Consider the following 20,581-nt stretch of genomic DNA (forward strand, 5'->3'; position numbering starts at 1 on the left):
TTTTGGCTAGACTTGAGTAATGCTAACCATTCACACACAAATGTCAAATATGCGATTTATTCTGGCTGACAGACTGTAGTATTCTCAGTGGATACTGAGCGCTACTCTCTGAACGTCTACAAGAATTTCATGGTAGGCAGGCAGGTGTGTTGCAACTGTCCTTGTCACAAAACCCTCAGAGGTTATTATACAAGACTGCCTTGGGTGAGAAAGAAGTGTCCTAGCTCATATGATGCTAAATTATGCAAATGAACACTTTGCCTCTTGTAGCTCAGTTCTTAGAAAGCTGTTAAAAAGTGTCAAATTGGTACTAAGTGCCATATACTCATTATGCTTTAAAAAAAATAAAATCCTTAATTTCTATGCTTTTCCAGAAAAGCCCATGTAAATTGATTTCTGTATGTACAGTCTCATGTATACAATGTCTGCATACACTAGAAAAATCTATGAAATCTAAAGCCAAAGATGGAAATATTTTTAAAATCAAACTGAGTAGTCCCTTCGGACTTCATTCATTAGTGCCACTTAGTTTTTTTTTTTTTTTTTTTTTTTTTTTTTTCTTGTCATGGCCATTAGATCTCAGACCTGGTGGGACTTTCAGTCTCTGGCTGTTGGGAGAGACTTGCTGGCATGGCGGTGACCTGCTTTTAATGTGATGTCTCTGTAGCCCTTTTCCATTGCTTTAGTTCCTTTTTGATGTTTCCGTAGTTTAATCTATTGCTTGGATTTACTCTATTTTTTCCCCCCTCACTGTCTTCTGTGTCTTTTCTAATAGCTCACTTGTACCGCCCTTTGCTTTGTCCATCCCCATGGATACAAACCTGACATGTAGCACTGAGGAGTGCTGGCTACAGTTTCTGAATGCAGCAGCTTGCCTCCCCTGAATTAATAGAAGCTTTCTGAGTACTTAAGATATTTTTTAATACTGGTTTCGCTATTGCCACCAGGTCCAAATTCAGTTGACTTAGTATAATTTTTCAAAGTAGTGGCAATATTGTTCCTTTTTGAAAACACTCGGAATTTATTTGCTTATAAATTCTAAGAGTAAACTCTTTAACAGCAGAGAGAAGTAAGTTTAGTATAAAGCCAGGCTGAAAGACCCTCTTCTGCAGGAAGTAAGATTCAATACCTCTATTAATGTATATCTATGCAGCATTTTCAGACCTTTGCTGAAAGGCTGTATGTTAAAAGGAACACATCAATAATTAATAAGATGATGTACCTTTGGAAAGTGGACATAAATAAAAATAGAAGAGATATTTCCTAGTTTAGTTACAGATACCTATTCTAACACATGAACATATTTATTTTCTGTAACTCTTTGGCCATTCAAACATTGAAGTAACCTCGGTACATTAGCTGGTTGACCTCAGAAAGAATGAGAACTATTCCCCCTATTCTTTCCTAACCATGTAAGTTTTCAGTCTTAAGAATGTTCTGAAATGCTTACAATACTCTGTGTTTATTCCTTCATTTCTAAACTATTCTGCCCTGACCTAAGTAAAATTTTAAATATTTCTCAAACAGTAGGGAACAGACAGCTGGAGCAGAGCTGTGCATTAACCTTTAGAATTGAACAAGGCTTTATGAAATTAAAAAGTAATGGGGATTTGTGGATGTTACTGAGGAATTACACAATCAAACTCTACCTGTCATTTAAAGAAGTGTCTGCCTCCCTAATGGACTGTCTTCTTTTCTTTCACTGCACCTGATACAATTATTGCTATTTCTTCACTTCTCAATAGTAGAAACTTTGGCTTTTTACAAGAAAAGATAAATCTTCCAGTGCAGTACTGGGGTGATGGGTCTCACACCTACCTCTTCGAGTTGTGAATTTCCATCTTTACTCTGTCCCGGGCAAGTATTTCATTTACAATCTTGTTTGCTTCCCTCTCAAGAACATCTGTACTTGTGCCAGTTACTGCTATAGGTGAGGGGAAGTTAGGTTAGTCTAGGTGCAGCAATTCCATTTTCCCTTTTCAGATTTCTTGTCAGAACTTACTTCAGGTCCAACTATTGTGGACCTGAAAACTAATAATAACTGGAGAGAGGACTTTGAATTCTTTCTGAGTCTGCCCCCAAATTTTTCATTTTTTTGAATGTATTTTAAATACTTTCAGTCCTGATCTAATTGTTTGCTTTATATGCTTGACATCTTCTCATTAAAAATTTTGGAGTGAGGACTGACACTTTGCAAGGTATATATTTCCACAGCACCTACAGTAAGGGGTTCCTTACTCGCTTGCTCCTGAAATATTATCACCACAAAACAAAAGTTAGAGAAAATACTCTCAAGTTGTGACTGAACATGTCTCTGGTCATCCGAAAAACTATAGATATCAAATTGACTAGTCAGTAGCTATTTCATCTGGCTTAGCTCCATTCTCAGTGGCTCTGAGCAATTTAAACATGCCCTGTCCAGTGTTAAGATCTCAAATTCTCAAGTAGAAACTGTATCTCAGTAGTATATTGAAATTTACATCATAGGCTAGATTTCTTATTTTATTTGAATTCAGTGGAACCATTTAGAAAAATTCCACATATGGAAATTGATAGGAGAGGCTTTAGACAGAGAAGACGAAGATATGCTGACCTTAATATCAAATTCCTCTATTAGGTTGCATGAGTTTGAATGGTGGGTCAAATATGTTAATCAAGTAGCAAGAAAAGGTCACTAGGTAAACTTGTAATCATGCCATGACCATTAATGACACTGAAAATCACCTTTTCTGCTCCTTGAACCAGAGGTATTTACAGAAAGAACAACTGTGAGGCAAAGAGCATATACAGAATTTATCAGACTTTTCAACTTCCATGGAAGTTAAAAAAAAAAAAAAAGGGGGTTCTTTTTCCAAGAAACATAATTTAAATGAATGAATGAATGAATGAATGAATGAAACAGCTTCTCAAATCCCTTTAATTCTTTTTGCTCTTTGAATTTATTTTGTTTGTTATTTTAGCCCTCTACTGTCAGACACTCCTTGGTAATTTTTTCCTTGCAGAACACATTTAAAAATGGTTTATGTTTGTTGTTGCTGTTGGAAACAAACTAAGCATTTTGGCCCGCAGGCAGTGTTCAAACTGCTAAGTAGATGGATGAAGATGAGGACCATCTACAGTGGCAGGCAAAGAAGCAGAATATCAAAGTATGGTTGAGAAAATGTTATGAAAAATAGTTTATTAAGAACCATAAAACTTCTGAAGAGTTATGGAGAATTCTTCAGATAGGGAAACCAACAGTTATAGAAGAACTTGTGTTTCTACATACTACATTTTGAAGGGATGATGTAAAAACACCCTAACTAGTTACAGCAATCTGCTTTACATCAAGAGAGAAAATTGAAAAATGCAGAAATAATCCCAGGGCAACGTGTAAAAATGTAGTAAGGTCCAGGAAAAATGTCTTTTAAAAACAGCAAAACCAAAGAAACCAGCCTGAGCAATGTGGTCATAAATCAGAATCAATAGCATACATGTACATGCATATCAGAAACTTGGTGAAAAATAATCAATAGTTGTAATAATGTCAAGCTACATTTTACAGTAGGCAGAGTAGGTGATACAAATAGATAGAATATAGAATATAGAATATCCTGAGTTGGAAGGGACCCTTAAGGATCATCAAGTCCAACTCTTGACACCGCACAGGTCTACCCAAAAGTTCAGACCATGTGACTAAGTGCACAGTCCAATCTCTTCTTAAATTCAGACAGGCTCGGTGCAGTGACCGCTTCCCTGGGGAGCCTGTTCCAGTGTGCAACCACTCTCTCTGTGAAGAAGCCCCTCCTGATGTCAAGCCTAAATTTCCCCTGCCTCAGCTTAACCCCGTTCCCGCGGGTCCTGTCACTGGTGTTAATGGAGAAAAGGTCTCCTGCCTCTCGACACCCCCTTACGAGGAATGTTAAAGAAAGATTGTTAAAGAAAGAAGATGTTAAAGGAAGTGTAAAGTCAGCCATCTGCATGCAAATATAAGAGAGAATCTCTGTCATTCATAGCTTTTTGGTTGGTTCTGTACATACTGAATAAATGGCTTGATGCAAGGTAACACAGGGACTCTACTTAGGGTGTGACTCATCTCAGCTACACCTGAGTTAGTCATCCTGGGCTCTCTTTATAGTTTACAGAGGCAGCTGGTGCTTCTAATGAGTGATTCCTCTTAACTTAATGTGGTGGTCTAAATTAAGGCAATGAATTCCATCTCAAAAGCACTCTCTTTTCACTGATTTTAAGGGAATCAGAGTAACCAGCTGAGATGCAGATATCATCAGTACAGAAGTAGAAACTGTGGTGAATGAATTATAATTTAAATATTTAGCCGCTGCATCCCGTTCTATCATGTTGTTTATGTAAGCTACAAAAAAGTAAAGTGACATGAGGTGACTCTCACACTCTCTTCGATACCTTCTCTGAGCAGCTAGTCAGAAAACGAAGAATGGAAAAAAACAACTCTTGGTTTAGCTTTGAGCGATGCACCCAGGCTGGTGCCAGATGTAAATACAGAGAGCCACTGTGTAATAGTGCACAAAGCATATGCAAACCAAAATCCCTTGACAGGATAATTCACAGCAGTAATATAATTTCAAGAATGGAACTAAAGAAAAATGAGGCAGCTTAGCTGAAGTGAAATAAAAAATAACAACTCCAGCTGTAAATCTTGTCAGGGAGATTTTTTTTTTTCTTTAAAGGCAAATACTGCAAAAAATGTTAAGAACAGAAAAAAAGTACCAGCACGGTTAAATTGCAGAGTAAGAGGGGATGCTAGAAGTAAAAAGATAGTTTTCCCAAAAGTTGAAGTCACATCTGAATGATTGAAATGGAGAAGAGATCACATTCTGGCAATTTAAGGGCAATATAAAACCAAGATAAGGCAGAACAAAACTATTCTGAGGAGCTGCCTGGTAAAAAAAAAGTGCATTTTGACTTATCAAAACATGGCTGAAGTTTTCTCCCAGGTTAGTTTGATTCTACCTTTCATAAAGGCTGTGATCTGCTGCAGTCTAACAATGGAATTATGACAGAGTCTCTAAATATTTTTTTTGGAGAAAGATAACTCTGATGGGATTTTAGCTCTAAGTGCCTCATTGCAGATCAGTGAATGATGTTCAGTTCCACTTGCAATCAAAGGAGAACCTTTTTTTTTTTTTTGATAGTTTTATAAATGCACAATGCACAGAAAGGAATGGAAAAAACATCTAAAGTATCCTCATCTTCACAGGAAAAGAAGGAAGGAAGAACTCTTCTTGGAAATAAGGTTTCATTTTTCCCCCTTTAATTTCAAGCATCCTTTATAATAGCTTCTGAATGTGTCATCTGAGTAATTACAGGATTTATTTTAAAAGTATTGCTTAAAAGGGAGCTGCCATAATTATATGCACCTGAAGCTTTTTGAGACATAAATTACTGGCTACACTTCTAATAAAAAGCAGACTGTCAAGAGGTGTCCCAAATCATTGGGTTAATGACTTCAGGTCAGCAGGCCTCTTAGAAAGTATAATTAATGTCTCTAGCTAAAGGTATACATTTAGTTCCAGTGGACACTAATATCATATATTAGGACACCAAAAAACTATGGTGCCAAGTCACACTTAAAACCTTTAGAAAGGGAAGGGAACTGTACTAATTTATATTTATGTTTGCTAAGGGCTGCGCGTGTAAATTATCTTGTCTGGAATTAGTTTCCAAGTTTGTTGCATCTGGGGTTATTTTCTGTGGTTTCCTATGCAATTTCTTTAAGCAAATAGATGTCTGGAGCTGGCTGGGTGGGTCATTCTTGACGAACAGTGTGTGAACAGAGGTGGTTCAAGAGTTTGGCAAGTTCAGACTTGCCAAACTAAGCAGGGTGAAATTTATATCACCTTGCAATGCACTGAAGTCAGAAGTTAAGGCTGTTAGGATACTCAAGCATGTGTCTGAGTTGCGTGATTTCAACAGGGCATATATGTGTAAAGTCAAGTGTCTTCTTTCTCATCTTACCCATATATATCCATAAATATACACACATATATTGATGATGCTTTTGCTCTCTACCTCATCACAGGCAGCTGCAAAACAATTCCACTGTCTCTCTGTTGTAGCCTTTTTAAAGTCTGTGAGGGCTTTCAAAGCTCAGGTTTTCCTTTTTCTCCAGGCCTCCAGGGATAATTCTTTCTCATCCAAGCCAAAAATGAACTCCTAACAATACTGAGTCTAAATAGTCCTAGATACATTGGATAAGTAATGCTAGGCTTTTTAATTTTTATTTAAATAAATAAATAAATATATAGTTAATGGATTTGTCTCTCACTGTTGGCTGATTTCTTAATTATATTAGACTAGAAATGTAGTTTGACCACACCTCATGCTATACCTGAGAAAGAAAAAGTAGAAAAGGAGCTGGAGGAGAAAGAGACCATGAGTATTCTGGCAGAAGCTGAATATATGTTTTTAGATGTTAGCAAACTTGTGAATGAAGTTTTGGCCAAAAAGCAAATTCTCCATCATGAATGGGGCATTGATTCTGATTTAGTTTCCCATGTGGTTGTAGCTTACACAGTATTTTTCCCAGTACAATTTCTGTGATGTTTAAATTTCTGAGCTAATGATGCAGCCTTTCATCTATACAAACACTTAAAGAACTTTCTCAGTCTCTCTGCATATTTCCATACACTCTTTTGGAGCTTTGGTAGATCTGCAATGTCAGCTGAAACTGATTGATCTTAAAAGTTGCTAGGAAAGGACAGAAGTATTGTGATCCTGTAAATTCTGTTTCCTTAGGAAACCAGGCTAAAACAGTGTTACTTGCTGAAGAAGAAAATGTTTGTTTTGTTCTTTTCATAATTTCTTGATTAATTTAGGTGAATGTGGTTTGTTGCCTTTTTTTCTTCTGGAGTTGGTACAATTTATACTCATTTTTACTGGAAATTCAAACCTTAACAACCTTATTAACAGCTATGAATCTGACAGATTTTCATGATTCTGCTCTGTTGAGGTTAGACCTTGGAGGTCCATTTGTAGCAGATGTAGAGGATGAGCAAACAGAGGAATACATTTTAGTGCAAATCAGCCAGACTGAAGATGCTGTCCCAAGGAGGAGACACCAGCAGCAGGTGATGGCCTTTGCATTTTCTTTCACTTATTCTGAGATGCGTTTTATCTTTTGTATTTCCGTCATTGGTATGTGCATTAGTTGGTCATGCTTTTCCCTGTGGGAAAACCTGTGTGAAGGTCAGCATTGGAAAAATTATTAGAAAAATAATTAGAATAAGCCTTTGCAAGACTTTCCTTAACTTCCAATCAAAATTTTCTAAACCTGATATCTCTTGACTGACATCTTGCATGAAAGTTCAAGTGTTAAAAGTTGGCAATATTTCAAAAACTGTCTTAGGAAGAAGAAACAAGTGTAAAGTGTCTTTTTGCACTCACTGAAATACATTTTCACATTTTGTTGCAAATTATTTTCTCAGGCAAGTTGTCACACTTATTGGCTTTTTTTCTCTTAAGGCTTTTTCATTGCTGATGTTGTCTGTAGCAACTTCCTGCTGCTCCCTTCCTGAGAACTCAGTGAAGGAGGATCCTTTATGAGGTGTCATTGTGTATCACTGAACAATGAAAATAAGCTTCATCATTTAATAAATAGTATTGGCATACGAACTGCTGCTTCTCATTCTGTAAAGGTGGTGTCCTGTACCAGTGATAATTTAGCTGAATAACGTCAACGGTATGCCCACTTACACCCAATACCACAGGCTACAGAGAAGGATTAATCCCACTACCTCGGTGTGCCAAACAATATGATAATGGCAATTACACCCTTAAACCACTGAACTCCCTGATGTGGAGAATGCTGCTGGCAGTGATCCCCAAGGAGCCTTCGCACTGCTGCAGGTAGCCAGAGCACAGTTTGTTGTAGCAGCCCACCTCCCGCTGGCACTCCAGTGGTGGTCCTGACATGGCCAGATTATGCTACTCAGAACGACTTTCTCTGTCTGCGTGCTCCTCAGGCATTTCTCTGCATCAGAGGTTCCAAGTTGGATGATTATGCTGTTTTTTTTTTTTTTGTTGTTGTTTGTTTGTTTTTCTTCTGCAATTTGTAGCACATAGGGTCAAGACAGATTCAGGATTTACACTACAATTAATGGAATCTTACATTTATTTACATTTATTTTCTTAAAAAAATAAATTATGTATCTGTATGTAATGACATTTGACTAAGTTTGCCAGTATATCAGTGTATTTTAGTGGGTAAAGTTTCAGTGTTTTATTTTCTGAGGCTCTTTTCACTCTCCTTGCTCTTGTTCTTCTCTCTCATTCCTCTTCCTAGATCAGCAAGGGAAGGAATTCTGTTTCTGTTTGCTGAAATTCTAGCATGTACTCTTCATAATGTCTGGGGGTAGGATCTAGCTGTTGGGCTTCTCATCATCTGTACCTTATGTCTGTTAGTTTTCTTCCTAGGCAGTCTTTAGGAGCAAACCACATTGTCTTTTCTATGGCTTAGATGACAGGTCACTCCAGGGACTATTGCCTGTGGGAGGACAATGGACACTTCAGCAACTTTGGCTGTTTTCCCTTATGTAGTCATCTAATGCTCTCCTGGCAGGTCCTCTACCTTAAACCTGCCAAGAAAGAGTATCTTTAGCATCATAATGTAAAAGCACCACACTGACTGTCTGTAATTTTTTTTTTTCTCTCCCAAGCCATTTGAATTTAAGAAAAAATATCTTGGGCCACAAGGGCACCACTCAGAGCCTGGAGGACACCTGTCCTAAGTACCCAGCAGTTTGTGTTGCAGGTCAAAGAGGACTGTGCAAAATTCAGAAACTCTGTACCAATTGTCTGGAAGTTTGGGATTGCTCCTGGGATTTGTGGCTCTTGCAGTGTGGAAATGCCCACAGTACCCTTGTGTTGTGTCATCTAGCTGAGATGCTTAGGTGAGGAGCCTAGCTGCCCTAGATATTCCCTAAAGCCAAACAGAAAGTGTGATGTGGTCTCCCCTCTCTAGAGCATCTCCTGGAGTTGTTTCCAGCTTCACTCATAGAACGAGGGGATGAGGATAAACTTGCTGAAGGCTGTTAACATAACTAACAAAGTGGAATGAATTTAGGGTGGTGTGTCTGATCTCCTGTCCATAAAAATCCTCCAAGCTGCAAAGGAGATAGAATGAAGAATAAAAGCCAGAACAGAGGTTTATCACTTTCACTGATTTTTACTAATATCACCAAATCTGACCCTTTTGCAGGTGGTGTACAACTGGTCTCTACCTTTAAGTTCAAGAAGAAATCAGCAAATCATCACAACTAGAACCTTTCAGATGCCAAACAGGTTGGCTACAAGACTGAGAAACAAACCATTGAAGTTTACATAGACTTGACTGCCAAAGAATAAGATAACATTCTAAAAATAATCTGTCACTGACTGTTTCAGAGGGGCAGGAAAGCATGACACCTCCTTTGCTGTTTAAATGCATTTCCAAGGGTGGCTTGCTGAGTTATCTTCCAAGCAAAGCTATCTAGAGGGATAAAGTGAAAATATTTGAAAAGTTGCTTGTAATTGCAAAAATATAACACATATTTATAGATTCTTAATATAAAATTAATGCATAAGTAAAATGAATGAGTTGTCATTACAGAATAAAAACAAAACTTTTTTTCCTTTCCCCAGAGGCACCATCTTCATAAACATTCAAGCTTTCCTGCAGGAGCCTGGAAGCGTTCCTCTCTCCATGAAACATCAATACCTTCATGCTAATATAGAGGCACAAGTAACAATTGCATCCATCATCTTAGTTGGTGTCTATGTGCTGATCATACTGGAAGTAAGTCATGTTTTGTGCTTTGGTTTTATTTTTTGACCTACATTGCAAATGGAATGTGAGGAAGAGTTTCATTCTTGAGCTGTAACATACTTTTAAGATCTGTATCTGAATCCTTGCTGAATCATTATCATTGCTAGTGGAATGAACAAGGTATGTGTGAGGAAATTGTTCTGAATTGCAACTGATTCTGGCTAGCTATCCAAACATTACAGTGATTCTTGCATGTTCTTCTACTAGCACCTCTTAGTGTTTTAGTATTTTAGCAGGATTATAACTTGGCTATAAGAATTAAAAAATAAATTTGGTTTATAAAAGATGCAGAAAATCTTAAAAAGGTTAAAAGCAATTAACTTTTTTTTTTTTTTAACTTCGGTTATTCCCTTTTTTAAGGCACCTCAAGCTATAATTTTGCTTACTTTTAAAAGGTTAAACTGTGCACACTTCTTAATATCACTGACATTTAGAAATGCTTTTACTGTATTATTTGAAGAAAAAGAGTCTGAGTTAACATGAAGAAGTCAAGGGATGAGGAACTTTAAACATATATTGTAACTTAATTCCAAAGCCTTGAGTTACCAGACCCAAAGAAAATACCTCAAATCAGCACTAAGGATGAAAAACATGTCAGAAAGAGCTCCGGCTCCTACAAACTTTACAAACTTCTTTGAACTGAAATCATTAACTGTTTGATTATCTTGAAATACAGTACAAATACAGGGGCCTACCTTTTTTTTTTTTTTTTTTTTTTTTTTTTAAGATTTTGTGAGCATATACATTCTCCATGAATTTTCCAGGAGTTCCACTAGTATGAAACAGAGAAGTGAATCAGGTCTATAAGGTGCTTAGTAATGTCTGGCATGCTCACTACTTATACATATCCCTTGTGTACCTTAAGCTTTTCATCCTGTTACTTGCTGAAATGGTAAGAAAGATAGGTAAATGCGTTCTTATCAAATACCAGTAATAGGCACATGTAACATGACAGATGCTTCAGATGCTTAGATTATGTGATTCAAGACTGGTGATTTATTTATGAGGCTAAAACTGGTTCTATGTATTTTCTAAAGGAACAAAGAGACCTAATATTAAGTGTGAAGGTGGTTTGAGCTAGATCTTGATGTATACATAGGTAGGAATGCAACACAACACCAAAATAAGCTTTATAGTCTTTAATGCATCTTTAAAAAAAAACCCACAACCTATGCAATCCTATAACAATTGCAAAACTTTTTTTATTTTATTTTTTTAATATGCAATGGCTGAGATTTCTTGTTTCATCTTAGAAAGTCACTTTTGAACAATTCATGTGTGCACAGGAAATAAAGGCTTGAAACTGAAGAGCAAAACTAAAAAAAGCATGCATTTTCCTGTTGTTTCTAAGAAAAAGCTCTGAAACTACTCATTAGTTCATTGCTTCTGTGAAATGATCATGGAAAAATTTCTGTTGATGGCAGAAAAATTATTCCAGCAAATTCAAAGACAGAAATAGATCTTTATAAGTAAACGTTTTTTGAATATTAAAGTGTGGGAAGTCACCTATTGCATCACAATTTTAGCTGCTTTCTCCATAATTTTTGTAGGAATGACAAATGCTGCATCTAGAGTAAATTTTAAACTATGAATTTATAAGCTGGCAATAACTAACATAAAATAAAACTTGACTGTTTGGTTCCATCATGGAACTCTTCCAAGACATGGATGTTAATATTCTTAGTATATGTAATAGTGGCTTACCTTATATTTGATACTTATTACTTTGGTGCCTGAAGTCCTGCTTTCTCAACACATTGCACTCTAATGCATTAGCAGTTATCACTGTTAGAAAAATCAATTGGTGTTGCTGCAGGAGCGATCTCTCATGGATTTTCATTTTCTGTGTTGCTGCTCCCCTTTTTTTATCTGTCTTTATTCTAGTTTCCTGTGTTTTATTCATTATCATTGCCAATATAGGTTCAACTTCAGGCAGTGAAGAGCTATATCTTCACATATTTTCTTGTGATGGTAAAGAAAGAGGAAGCCTTTTTTCTGTTACAACACATGAGCTATTCAAAGGTGTGCCTCTTGCTCCACCTGCAGAGCCCTTTTTCCCCATACAGGAACTCCAGATCTTGTGCCCCCAGCCTCCTCAAAACCCACTGTCCTCATCTTAATCCTTCCTTCCCCTTCTCAGCCTGCCCTTTGCTACCTTATTCATCAGGGAGCATACAGGAAACAGACTGCAAGATCTTCTGCCTTCCACAGATACAGAGGAACATATTCTGAATGAAAAATGAAATGCATTTGCTGTAAACAGTCTCCTCTAAACTTGCAGCAGTGTAAAAACATGTGCAAAATTCTGCTCTGAATTAGCTGTTTGCATCTTTTTTGGCACTGAATTTGTAGGAGCTCAAAGTATACCAAGAACCAGTCCTTGTCAGAGGGGGTCTTAGTATCTTCTGAAGAACAGCACATTCTGAGACACGTTAAGCCACTGAACCTGGTTTCTTCATGCATTTAAGTGCTACTTCTTTTAAAACCGATTGTGTTATTTGATCATAAAAATATTAATACATTTTTGGTAAAGGAAGATTCCACTTTCTCATCTTCAATTTCTAATAATTTCTTCTATATGCTTGCCATAAACATGAATATTTTTGTACTCACCATCCTACTCTACTCCTTGGAGCTTTCATATATTGCCTTTAACTCTGGACATCTCTTAGTTACATTTCCTTTGTGAAATCTGTATGTTCCTTTTTCTTTCTTGCTTTCTTTTTTTTTTTTTTTTTTAATTTTTCTTCACATAATCATTCTTTCCTTCAGTAACTAGACATTCATTCTCTTGAAATTGATTTTTCTTCAAATATTGAACAGTTACCTCTTTGCATTTCAGGCTTCTCTTCCCTTCCCTTCTCCCAGAGGAGAAAAAAGAAAAAAAACTGCTTCTTGTGATATTTCTGAATTAATCTAATCTATACTATTTTATAGTGTTGTAGAAAACAATGAAGTATTTCATTTCCTTCCTGGAAGGCTACACTGCACAGGAAATTAAAGCAAAGGTACACTTCAGGAGGTTCAGATCTACCTGTTTTGATGTCAGCTCTGACATCTGATCCTTCAGGGTTACTGAGGAACAGGTGGGCTTATAGGTGTGTTTTGACATTTTCTACAGGATCATATGGTGTAAAGTCCAGATGTCTGGAGTTTTACATTGATGTTGCTGTGCTAAATTAGTTTTATGGTTAAAAATCTCATAGGTTCCCTTTGCAATACAGTAAGATACTTTTGATTTTTGACTTCTCTCCTTTTGTGTGTGTAGATAATGGAATAATACACTGGTGACCTCGAAAAGAAATCTATCTGCCTATCCATATCTTAAAATACTTGTTAATGTTAGAAAGTTTTATTGGTGTTTAGAAAAGCTTCTTGAGTTCATAAAGTTCTTAATAGTAATTACAAATTGCATAATTGTAGCTACGCTGAACATGCATTAATTAGAAATATATAAGAAGGAATGTGTAACATTTATTATTAAAGGACAGAGATCGTTAATTTGAATTAATTATTAATTGTGTACACTTGTCTACTGTTTTCTATTAATTGCATATTTTATGTTGTGGACTAAAATGGAGTGTTAACTGTTTATGATACTTAACTTCATATTTTCTGGTTTACTTAATAATCTTAAAAAAAAAAACACTAACAAACAATAAAAATTAAAATAAAAAACCAACACCTATTTTATGAAGCATTTTATCTAGTAAGGAATAAAAGGCAGAATAATAGTCATTTTATTAAATAATAAGAAAGTACTGCTAGTACTTCAAATGGCAGAAAAGTGATACTGTCAGGTGCCTAAAATTCTGTGAGAACCTCCATTGGACCTAGCATTATCACAGCACCTAGCATTTATTTTCATATCCTGTCCTCTAGGTATCCCTAAGAAAGATCTTGTCAGGATCTTTCAAATAGTATTTTAGTGATCTGGCATCTTGAATAACATTTATAAGTCTGTATTTCTCCTTAAAATGCAAATACATGAAAGTGCAAGATCTGGCTTTAAAAGATCTAGCTTCTTGTTTTGTGAAGCATGGACTATTAATCACGATTTTCAATTTAATGGAAATATGGAGTATCAGTTTCTTTCCATATCACTTTTCTATTATTAACTGGTTTAAATTATGAATAAACATCCCTTAAGCTCAATTTCTTTAATATAGAGTTTTTTTTTTTTTAATAGCATTTAACCAGTAGAAACTAGCTGCAGACATAAAAATTTTTTACATTTTAGTATGTGGTTTAGTACAACCATTTTTTCTAGCACTGTGGGCTGCTTAAACCAATGTCAGAAAGCTCTTTTACAAATGAAATAACATGTTTCTTATTACTACTGTCTATGCTCAGACAGTCCTCTTTTTTTTTTTTCTTTTTTTTCTTTTTTTTTTTTTTCCTCCAGTAAGAGGCTATTTATTTGCACATGGGAAATTATACTTTAGAGAGGGAATAGGAAAAGAGAAGAAATATTCACTGGTGTACAAAACATAATACAAAGAGATTGCAATAGACTAAATTTAAGGTAGATTTTTTTCCCAATGAGGAGATTCACCGAAACTGGAGATGAGCTTATTCAGCACGGTTTCTCACTTCCCATCCATCCTCATATTGATCTGTGCTTAAATATAGATAAGGAATAGAGTAGACTAGAGTCTTCCCACTTACACGTATATCCTACCAAAAGATTGTTAGTACAGGGATGGAAGAAAATCCATAGTCTTTAGTTGAAAAGACAGCATAAAAAAGAAAATCGGAACTGCTGCTCTCCCTGGCCTTAGTGGGAAATAAATAAATTCCTGCTACTATTATTTCCCGTTGTGCTAGGATGCAAAAACTGTGAAGAGGCATTAAAACACTGCTGTAGGTGTTGGCAGAAAATTAGGGCAGATCAGAAGAAACCATCTATCCTTTTTTTTGGGTGAAGAGTCTGAACCACACCTCATAAGGCAAGATAAAATTTGTCCTCTTCTGCCCTCCTGTCTGGGACTGGGAAGAAAAAAAAGCCCAAGTTGGGGGCAGAGCTGGTAAACCATTGCCTCCTGGGTGTGCCAGCCAGCTTCCAGCAGCACAAACATGCTGGAGAGCAAAGATTTCTTGACTGTCTTGATCATCTGCACTGTTTTACAGTGAGGTAGAAATGGAGCCAGGAGCTAGGGCATAGAGAGTGAACTTGCTGGATGGAGGCAGAGATCATTAATGTCATGATGCTGTGAGTTGCATGGAATCTGAGTCCACATTGGTGACATCTAAAATGTAAAATCCAGTAGAAAAACCTAACTTTCTACGGAGCTGGCTGACTACATCTTTCCTGGGCAGCAGGTGGTTGCAGGTCTGCTTTGGAGACCCCAGTACCATGATAGACCATTGCCATTCAAATGTCTCCTTTTTCTATTTTTCTAGCTGAAAATGTGTGAGGTAATGAGGGCTGTCTTGCTGTGTCTGTGAGTAATGTGCTTTCATGACATAAAACTGATGGTATGCACTGGGAACGGTGTTGAGGCCTATGAAGCGAGTGTCAGGAGGCAGCAAAGCTTGCTAAGATGGAGGACTGGATTGAGCAAGGGGATCCAGATGTAGGGCAGATCTATCTCTCCTGTTTCCCTGAGGGAATTTTTCTTCAAACTTTACCCTGGATGTTCTCCAAAAGTGTTTGTGAGGCCCAAACAAGGCTTGCGACTGAGCTAGCAATTAAGCAACGTGGCCTGTAAGGATAATTCTTTTTTCTTTTTTCTTTTTTTCTTTTTCTTTTTCTTTTTTTTTTCTCCCTGTAATTTAGGAAGATGATGTGACCTTATATTGAGAAGCTCAAAATCACTTAATGCAGCTTTGCAGGAACTTTACAAGTTGTTCCTTATGAGCAGCAGTACTGGCCAGGTGCTGGGATTTCTACCACTTGGGTAGAGCAGAGATACTGCCTCCAATAGGACAGATCTAACACCAGTTAGATGAACTACAGCCATTTTTCCTGTCACAACTGCAACAAAGGAAGTGTAAAGTGGGCAACATCAATAGGTGGACAGTTAAACTAGATGATCTTAAGAGGTCTATTCCAACCTTAATGATTCTGTGATTTTATGATTTAAGTAAAGGAAGCACAGAGTACTTAAAGACAAGGACAGGATAAGTTTAAATTCAAACAAAAATACAGTATAACAGAAAGCAGAATCCTCAGTTTGATCTCAGTTTGCTCTGTTCTAAAAATAGTTTTGTATTATTAATTCAATATGACTGTTGATTTTACACCCACTATTGCCTAATTGTTAGCTCCGTCTTGGTAGAAGCCTGTCTCTGCTCTGTGTGTGTGTGTGTGTCTACATGTGTGCGCTTTAAAGAATACTATCTTAGATGATGGTACTTCTGTAATGTGTAAGTTGGCCTTAATTAAGAACTTAATAAAAAAAAAAAAGAAATTGCCACAGGATGGTGCTGCTTGCTATTCCAGGGAAGGGATGGCATTACTGCTAGCTTTAAAAGATGCTGGAACCCAGGCTCCACTTTTCACAGAATGATATATATTTTTTTTTTCTGAAATAATAGGAGTCATATTTCCAATGCTGTGTAAAAACTAATTTCTAAGTGTCCATTTTCTATTCACTATTGCTTTTTAAAATTAATTTCAAACTGCATTTTGTTCAATTTGTGAGACTGTCAAGCATAAATGTCTTGCCCTGCTTTGCATACGACGTATGTTGCTTTTTTTTTTTTTTTTTTTTTTTTTTTTGAGATGGGCAATAGAACATTAAATTAGCTTAATTGAATGTTGCTGTTGCTGTTCAGCTTCTACCCCGCCTACGGCAAACAGAGGGGCAGAGAGCCATGAAGTCTTAAAATTTTAACAAGGTGTTAAAACTCACATACACTTCTAATGCACGCAAATGGGGATGAGAACCACTTGGCTTCTTCTGGGGCCTTAGATGATTTCTTCCTTCAGCACGAGCAGGGCAAAAAGGAATAAACAAACACAAGGCAGTGGAGGGGTACTGAAAGCATATTTGATGGCACAATCTAAAGAGGAAAAAAATACAGAGAAGAAAAACGGAGTGAGGAAGAGAGGAGATGCCAGAGATGAGAGATGCACCAGAGAAACAGCCAGGTGGAGCAGACAGCTCCCTGTAAAGGCAAGGTGGGTGCTGCAGTTAGCCATACTGTTCACAGTGCATGGCTGCAATTCTGTACGGTCATAATATGCTGCTGTTAAAGAAGAGTGATGAATATTCACACCAGGAAAGTAAAATAGACTTACACCTTAGTTTTGTGGTTTTCTCTGTGTAATTTCTTTACATTAGAAACTCTAATGTAGTTAGTTTTTAGGATGTTGTGATAACTGGGAAAATACAGATACTGCCATCTTCTTTGGTTTCAAGAAAATGTTCCACAACTGCAAAGGTTTTAGCAAGACTGGAAACTTGTTGCCAGGCCAACCTGTCAACATCCAATGGCTTTGGTTATGTTAGTCTGCAGTAGTGGTTTGGTTTATCATCTTCTAGGTAGCAACACTAAGTCCTTTACTGGCACAGGACCTGATCTCTCTGCTTCAGTCATATAGCAAATGTTTTTGTAGCTAAAATATCACAGGAACAATATGCCTTGGCACATAAAAATGATTATCATCCTGTTTTTCCACAGGGCTCTGCTTTCTATTCATCTGACCTGACTCAAGGCCTTGATTTACAAAACCTCAGTTCATTCATCTCTCCGTGTGCCTCTCCAATTTCACATTAAGACAAAACTCCCAAATTTAAAGCAAATAAAAAACATGCTTTTAAAATTTGAGTCTGTGTGGCTCTTAAATTGTCAGATGTTACTGGACTTCCACATCCAGTAAGTCCTGGAGGGGTCTGAAAACAGTTTTGTTATCAGTCATCTCAACACGTAAAGGCTGGAAAACACACACCAATGTCTGTAATTATATTGGTATGACAGACTGATAGACTTTTTTTTTTTTTTTTTTTTTTTTAACTCCAGCTCTTAGCAATATCCTGAGCAGGGAGCTAATTTTGAAAAACATATTCAACCTTGAAGTTTAGCAGTTATTTTAGCCTCTTGATATAGGAACAAATCTTCTTCTAGAGACTCCAGTCAACATTTGTATGAGTACTGTTGCCCTCCCTTCTTTTCTCCAGTTTAATGGAAGAAGGGAATAGATTATTCAGATAATTTGACTTTCTTAGTTTTCCCCTCAGCCCTCTTTTTTAATGCATTTTTTTTTTTAAGTAGGAAGAACTGATATCAGTTGGTGAAACTTAATTTATTTACTTAATCACTGAATTTTGAGGCTGTTTTACCTAGACAGAGTTCCCAAGATATTTGTGGCCTTGAATTTATCTTATATTTTGAAAAATTGCATGAGGAAGTGCAACTGCTTTACTTTTACTTATGCCTTTACCTTAAGGCAGGGTTGTTTAAACCATGACTCTCTGCACTGACATTGAATTAGAACAAGTAACTTGGCACACTATCTGAGTGAAAACATCTTTTACAGCAGAATGGCTTAGATTGGTGCTTTCTTACCTCGTGGTTGTATAGATGTTCTTTAAGACTTATGCAGTTTGCTGTAGAATGTAATGTTTGCGTTAAAAAAAGCCTTTTTGGGTTGGGAATGTGCCTGTAAAAACTGCTTATTGAATGTATGTTGAACATTATTTTCAGAGTTATAGGTATCAACCGTTTATCATATGATTAATGAGAATGCATGTTAATTCTAAAATATGTAGCTTATGTTTACAAGTCCACAGCATTCTTGTCTATATTCTTAGCTGAACCTAAGCACACATTTCATGTATGTGGCAATACTATATTGAATCACCATTGAATTCTTGTAAAAGTAAACCATCTGTTCAGTTATTTTTTTCCAGCAAGGCATTCTTATGTCCAGTTGTTTTGATATTACTAAGCTTATTTTTGTAAGCCAAAATAAGATTTTCTAAAAATTTAACCTAGTGTAAATTCTTATTTTATGATTTGCATAGTCACATGTATAGAATACATATAGATAGTATCCTAATCTGCAGACAAAGCTATAAATAGCTGTTCTTGCTGTCATTTTTTTTTTTTTTTTTGTGATGCTTCCAGTCCCTTTGGGATCCTTGATACACATCATCTTTCAGCAGCTGTACCCTGCGTGTTTGCCTCAAGAGATGCTTTAGTCCTTCCCTGAATACTTCATCAGTATAAGTTATACTTTCTAAAATGTATCGAGCAGCTCCCTTTTGGCTCATTAGGCTCCCTGGAGAATTTACTCGCTACTGCTTAGCTATGTAATTCTGAGGCAATTAATTTTCTGTTATCATTCATTTTGCACTAGCTGTTGAGACAGGTCCCCTGTATGGGGTTCCCAGGCACTGGGAAGAGTGCTTTGGGGCTGAAGAAGCAGCAGAACTGCTTCTGAAGAGCTCTTGTGGGGAACAAACAAAAGGACATAAAGCATTATCTGCCATCACCATCTAAAGGGAAGGTATGTTGCTATGCCTTCAATAGCTGGTGCTGGCTAGATGGCTTCTTTAATATAGGTGAGCATGAAGAAAATAAAATAAATATGACTGGCTCCATTGAATCCCCTTTTCTTCTGCTCTGATCTCATCTGTACCTGACTATATCCTGCATTTCTAGTCTATTGGTTTGTATTGTGTCCAGATTGTGCAATTTGTCAGAAGACAAGCACATTTTCATGTACTGAGAATTTGATGTCATTCAGCTTTGAAGTGGGTTTACTGCAGGGTATTGCAAAGCTTTTTTGACCCATGTTTTTTTAACATAAACTCATATTTTCCATTATGTTGCTTGACAGAGTAAAGAAAAATTACCTAAGTCGGTTAGCTAAATTACCATTGGTTTTCTGGAAATGTCAGTTTTGATTTCAGTTTCTGATGCCAGTTTCAGTATTTGGTGTTAATTTTTCTAGACCATCAATGGATTAAATTTGTGTGACATGAAAGACTGAAGTTTTGTCTGTATCCTGCTATTAAAAAAAAAAAAGAGGGGGGTGTGGTGGGGGGGAAGAGAACTTAGTGGAAACATTTAAATGCACTCTTAAACAGCCAATCCAGTCCAGGGCAATGCAGAGTACCAAAATTTATAAAATACATGAAATCTCCATTGCAGGGATCTGAACAATACATTTCCAGAGGTAATCAAGGTAATGCTGTCTTGATTATCTTTAGAAAAAGCAAACTATTCCTCTCTGGGAAAAAAAAAATAAAGAAATGAATGTTTCAAAAAATTCTCTTCACTGCTGAGGATATTTTTTTTAACCCAATAAAGACTTATTAAAACATAAAAAGGAAAAGATATAAAACATTAAGTCAGAAAAACCTATCCTAGAGCAAATTTTATCTGCATTCTCTTCCTCCCTGTCCCCTGAGAATAAATAATTGAACTAGAGACTTTGTGAAGTCTTAGAGGGATTTGGATGTTGATTTTTATAGCAAAGGTCTCAGCTACTCTGAAGGTGGGAGGAAAATGTATAAAACCCATATGTGAATATAGGCTTGGGAATAACCACCTCCTGAAATGTAGCAATGCTGCCATTCTATCATATGAAAATGAATTTTTCAGGAAAATAAGTATTTTAATGCAACAGGCTTCACTGGAAAAAAAAAAAGATAAGAAATGAATTGAGGCTGCGTTTGAAGCTTTACATTAAAGTCACTGACAGTCATATTTCAACTGCCATTTATCACTTACAAAGAAAGACTTGTGGAAATAAAATGTTTGTTATGATGTATCATTTATCAAATATCTTCAGAAGCACATTTTAGA

The 20,581-nt window shown here is 36.5% G+C and overlaps 1 protein-coding gene across 2 annotated transcripts in view; it reads left to right on the forward strand.

Annotated features, from left to right (window-relative positions):
- The window catches only part of OCA2 (OCA2 melanosomal transmembrane protein), a 195,874-nt gene that overhangs the window by 55,482 nt on the left and 119,811 nt on the right, over nt 1–20,581 (forward strand). For both annotated transcript variants that reach the window (XM_013104470.5, XM_021275880.4), the window contains 3 exons: nt 6,928–7,085; nt 9,215–9,297; nt 9,637–9,790. In XM_013104470.5, the coding sequence (XP_012959924.3) occupies nt 6,928–7,085; nt 9,215–9,297; nt 9,637–9,790 (395 nt within the window). The remainder of the gene's footprint in view (nt 1–6,927; nt 7,086–9,214; nt 9,298–9,636; nt 9,791–20,581) is intronic.

The sequence above is a fragment of the Anas platyrhynchos genome, chromosome 1 (assembly GCF_047663525.1).
Source record: "Anas platyrhynchos isolate ZD024472 breed Pekin duck chromosome 1, IASCAAS_PekinDuck_T2T, whole genome shotgun sequence".
Lineage (NCBI taxonomy): Eukaryota > Metazoa > Chordata > Aves > Anseriformes > Anatidae > Anas > Anas platyrhynchos.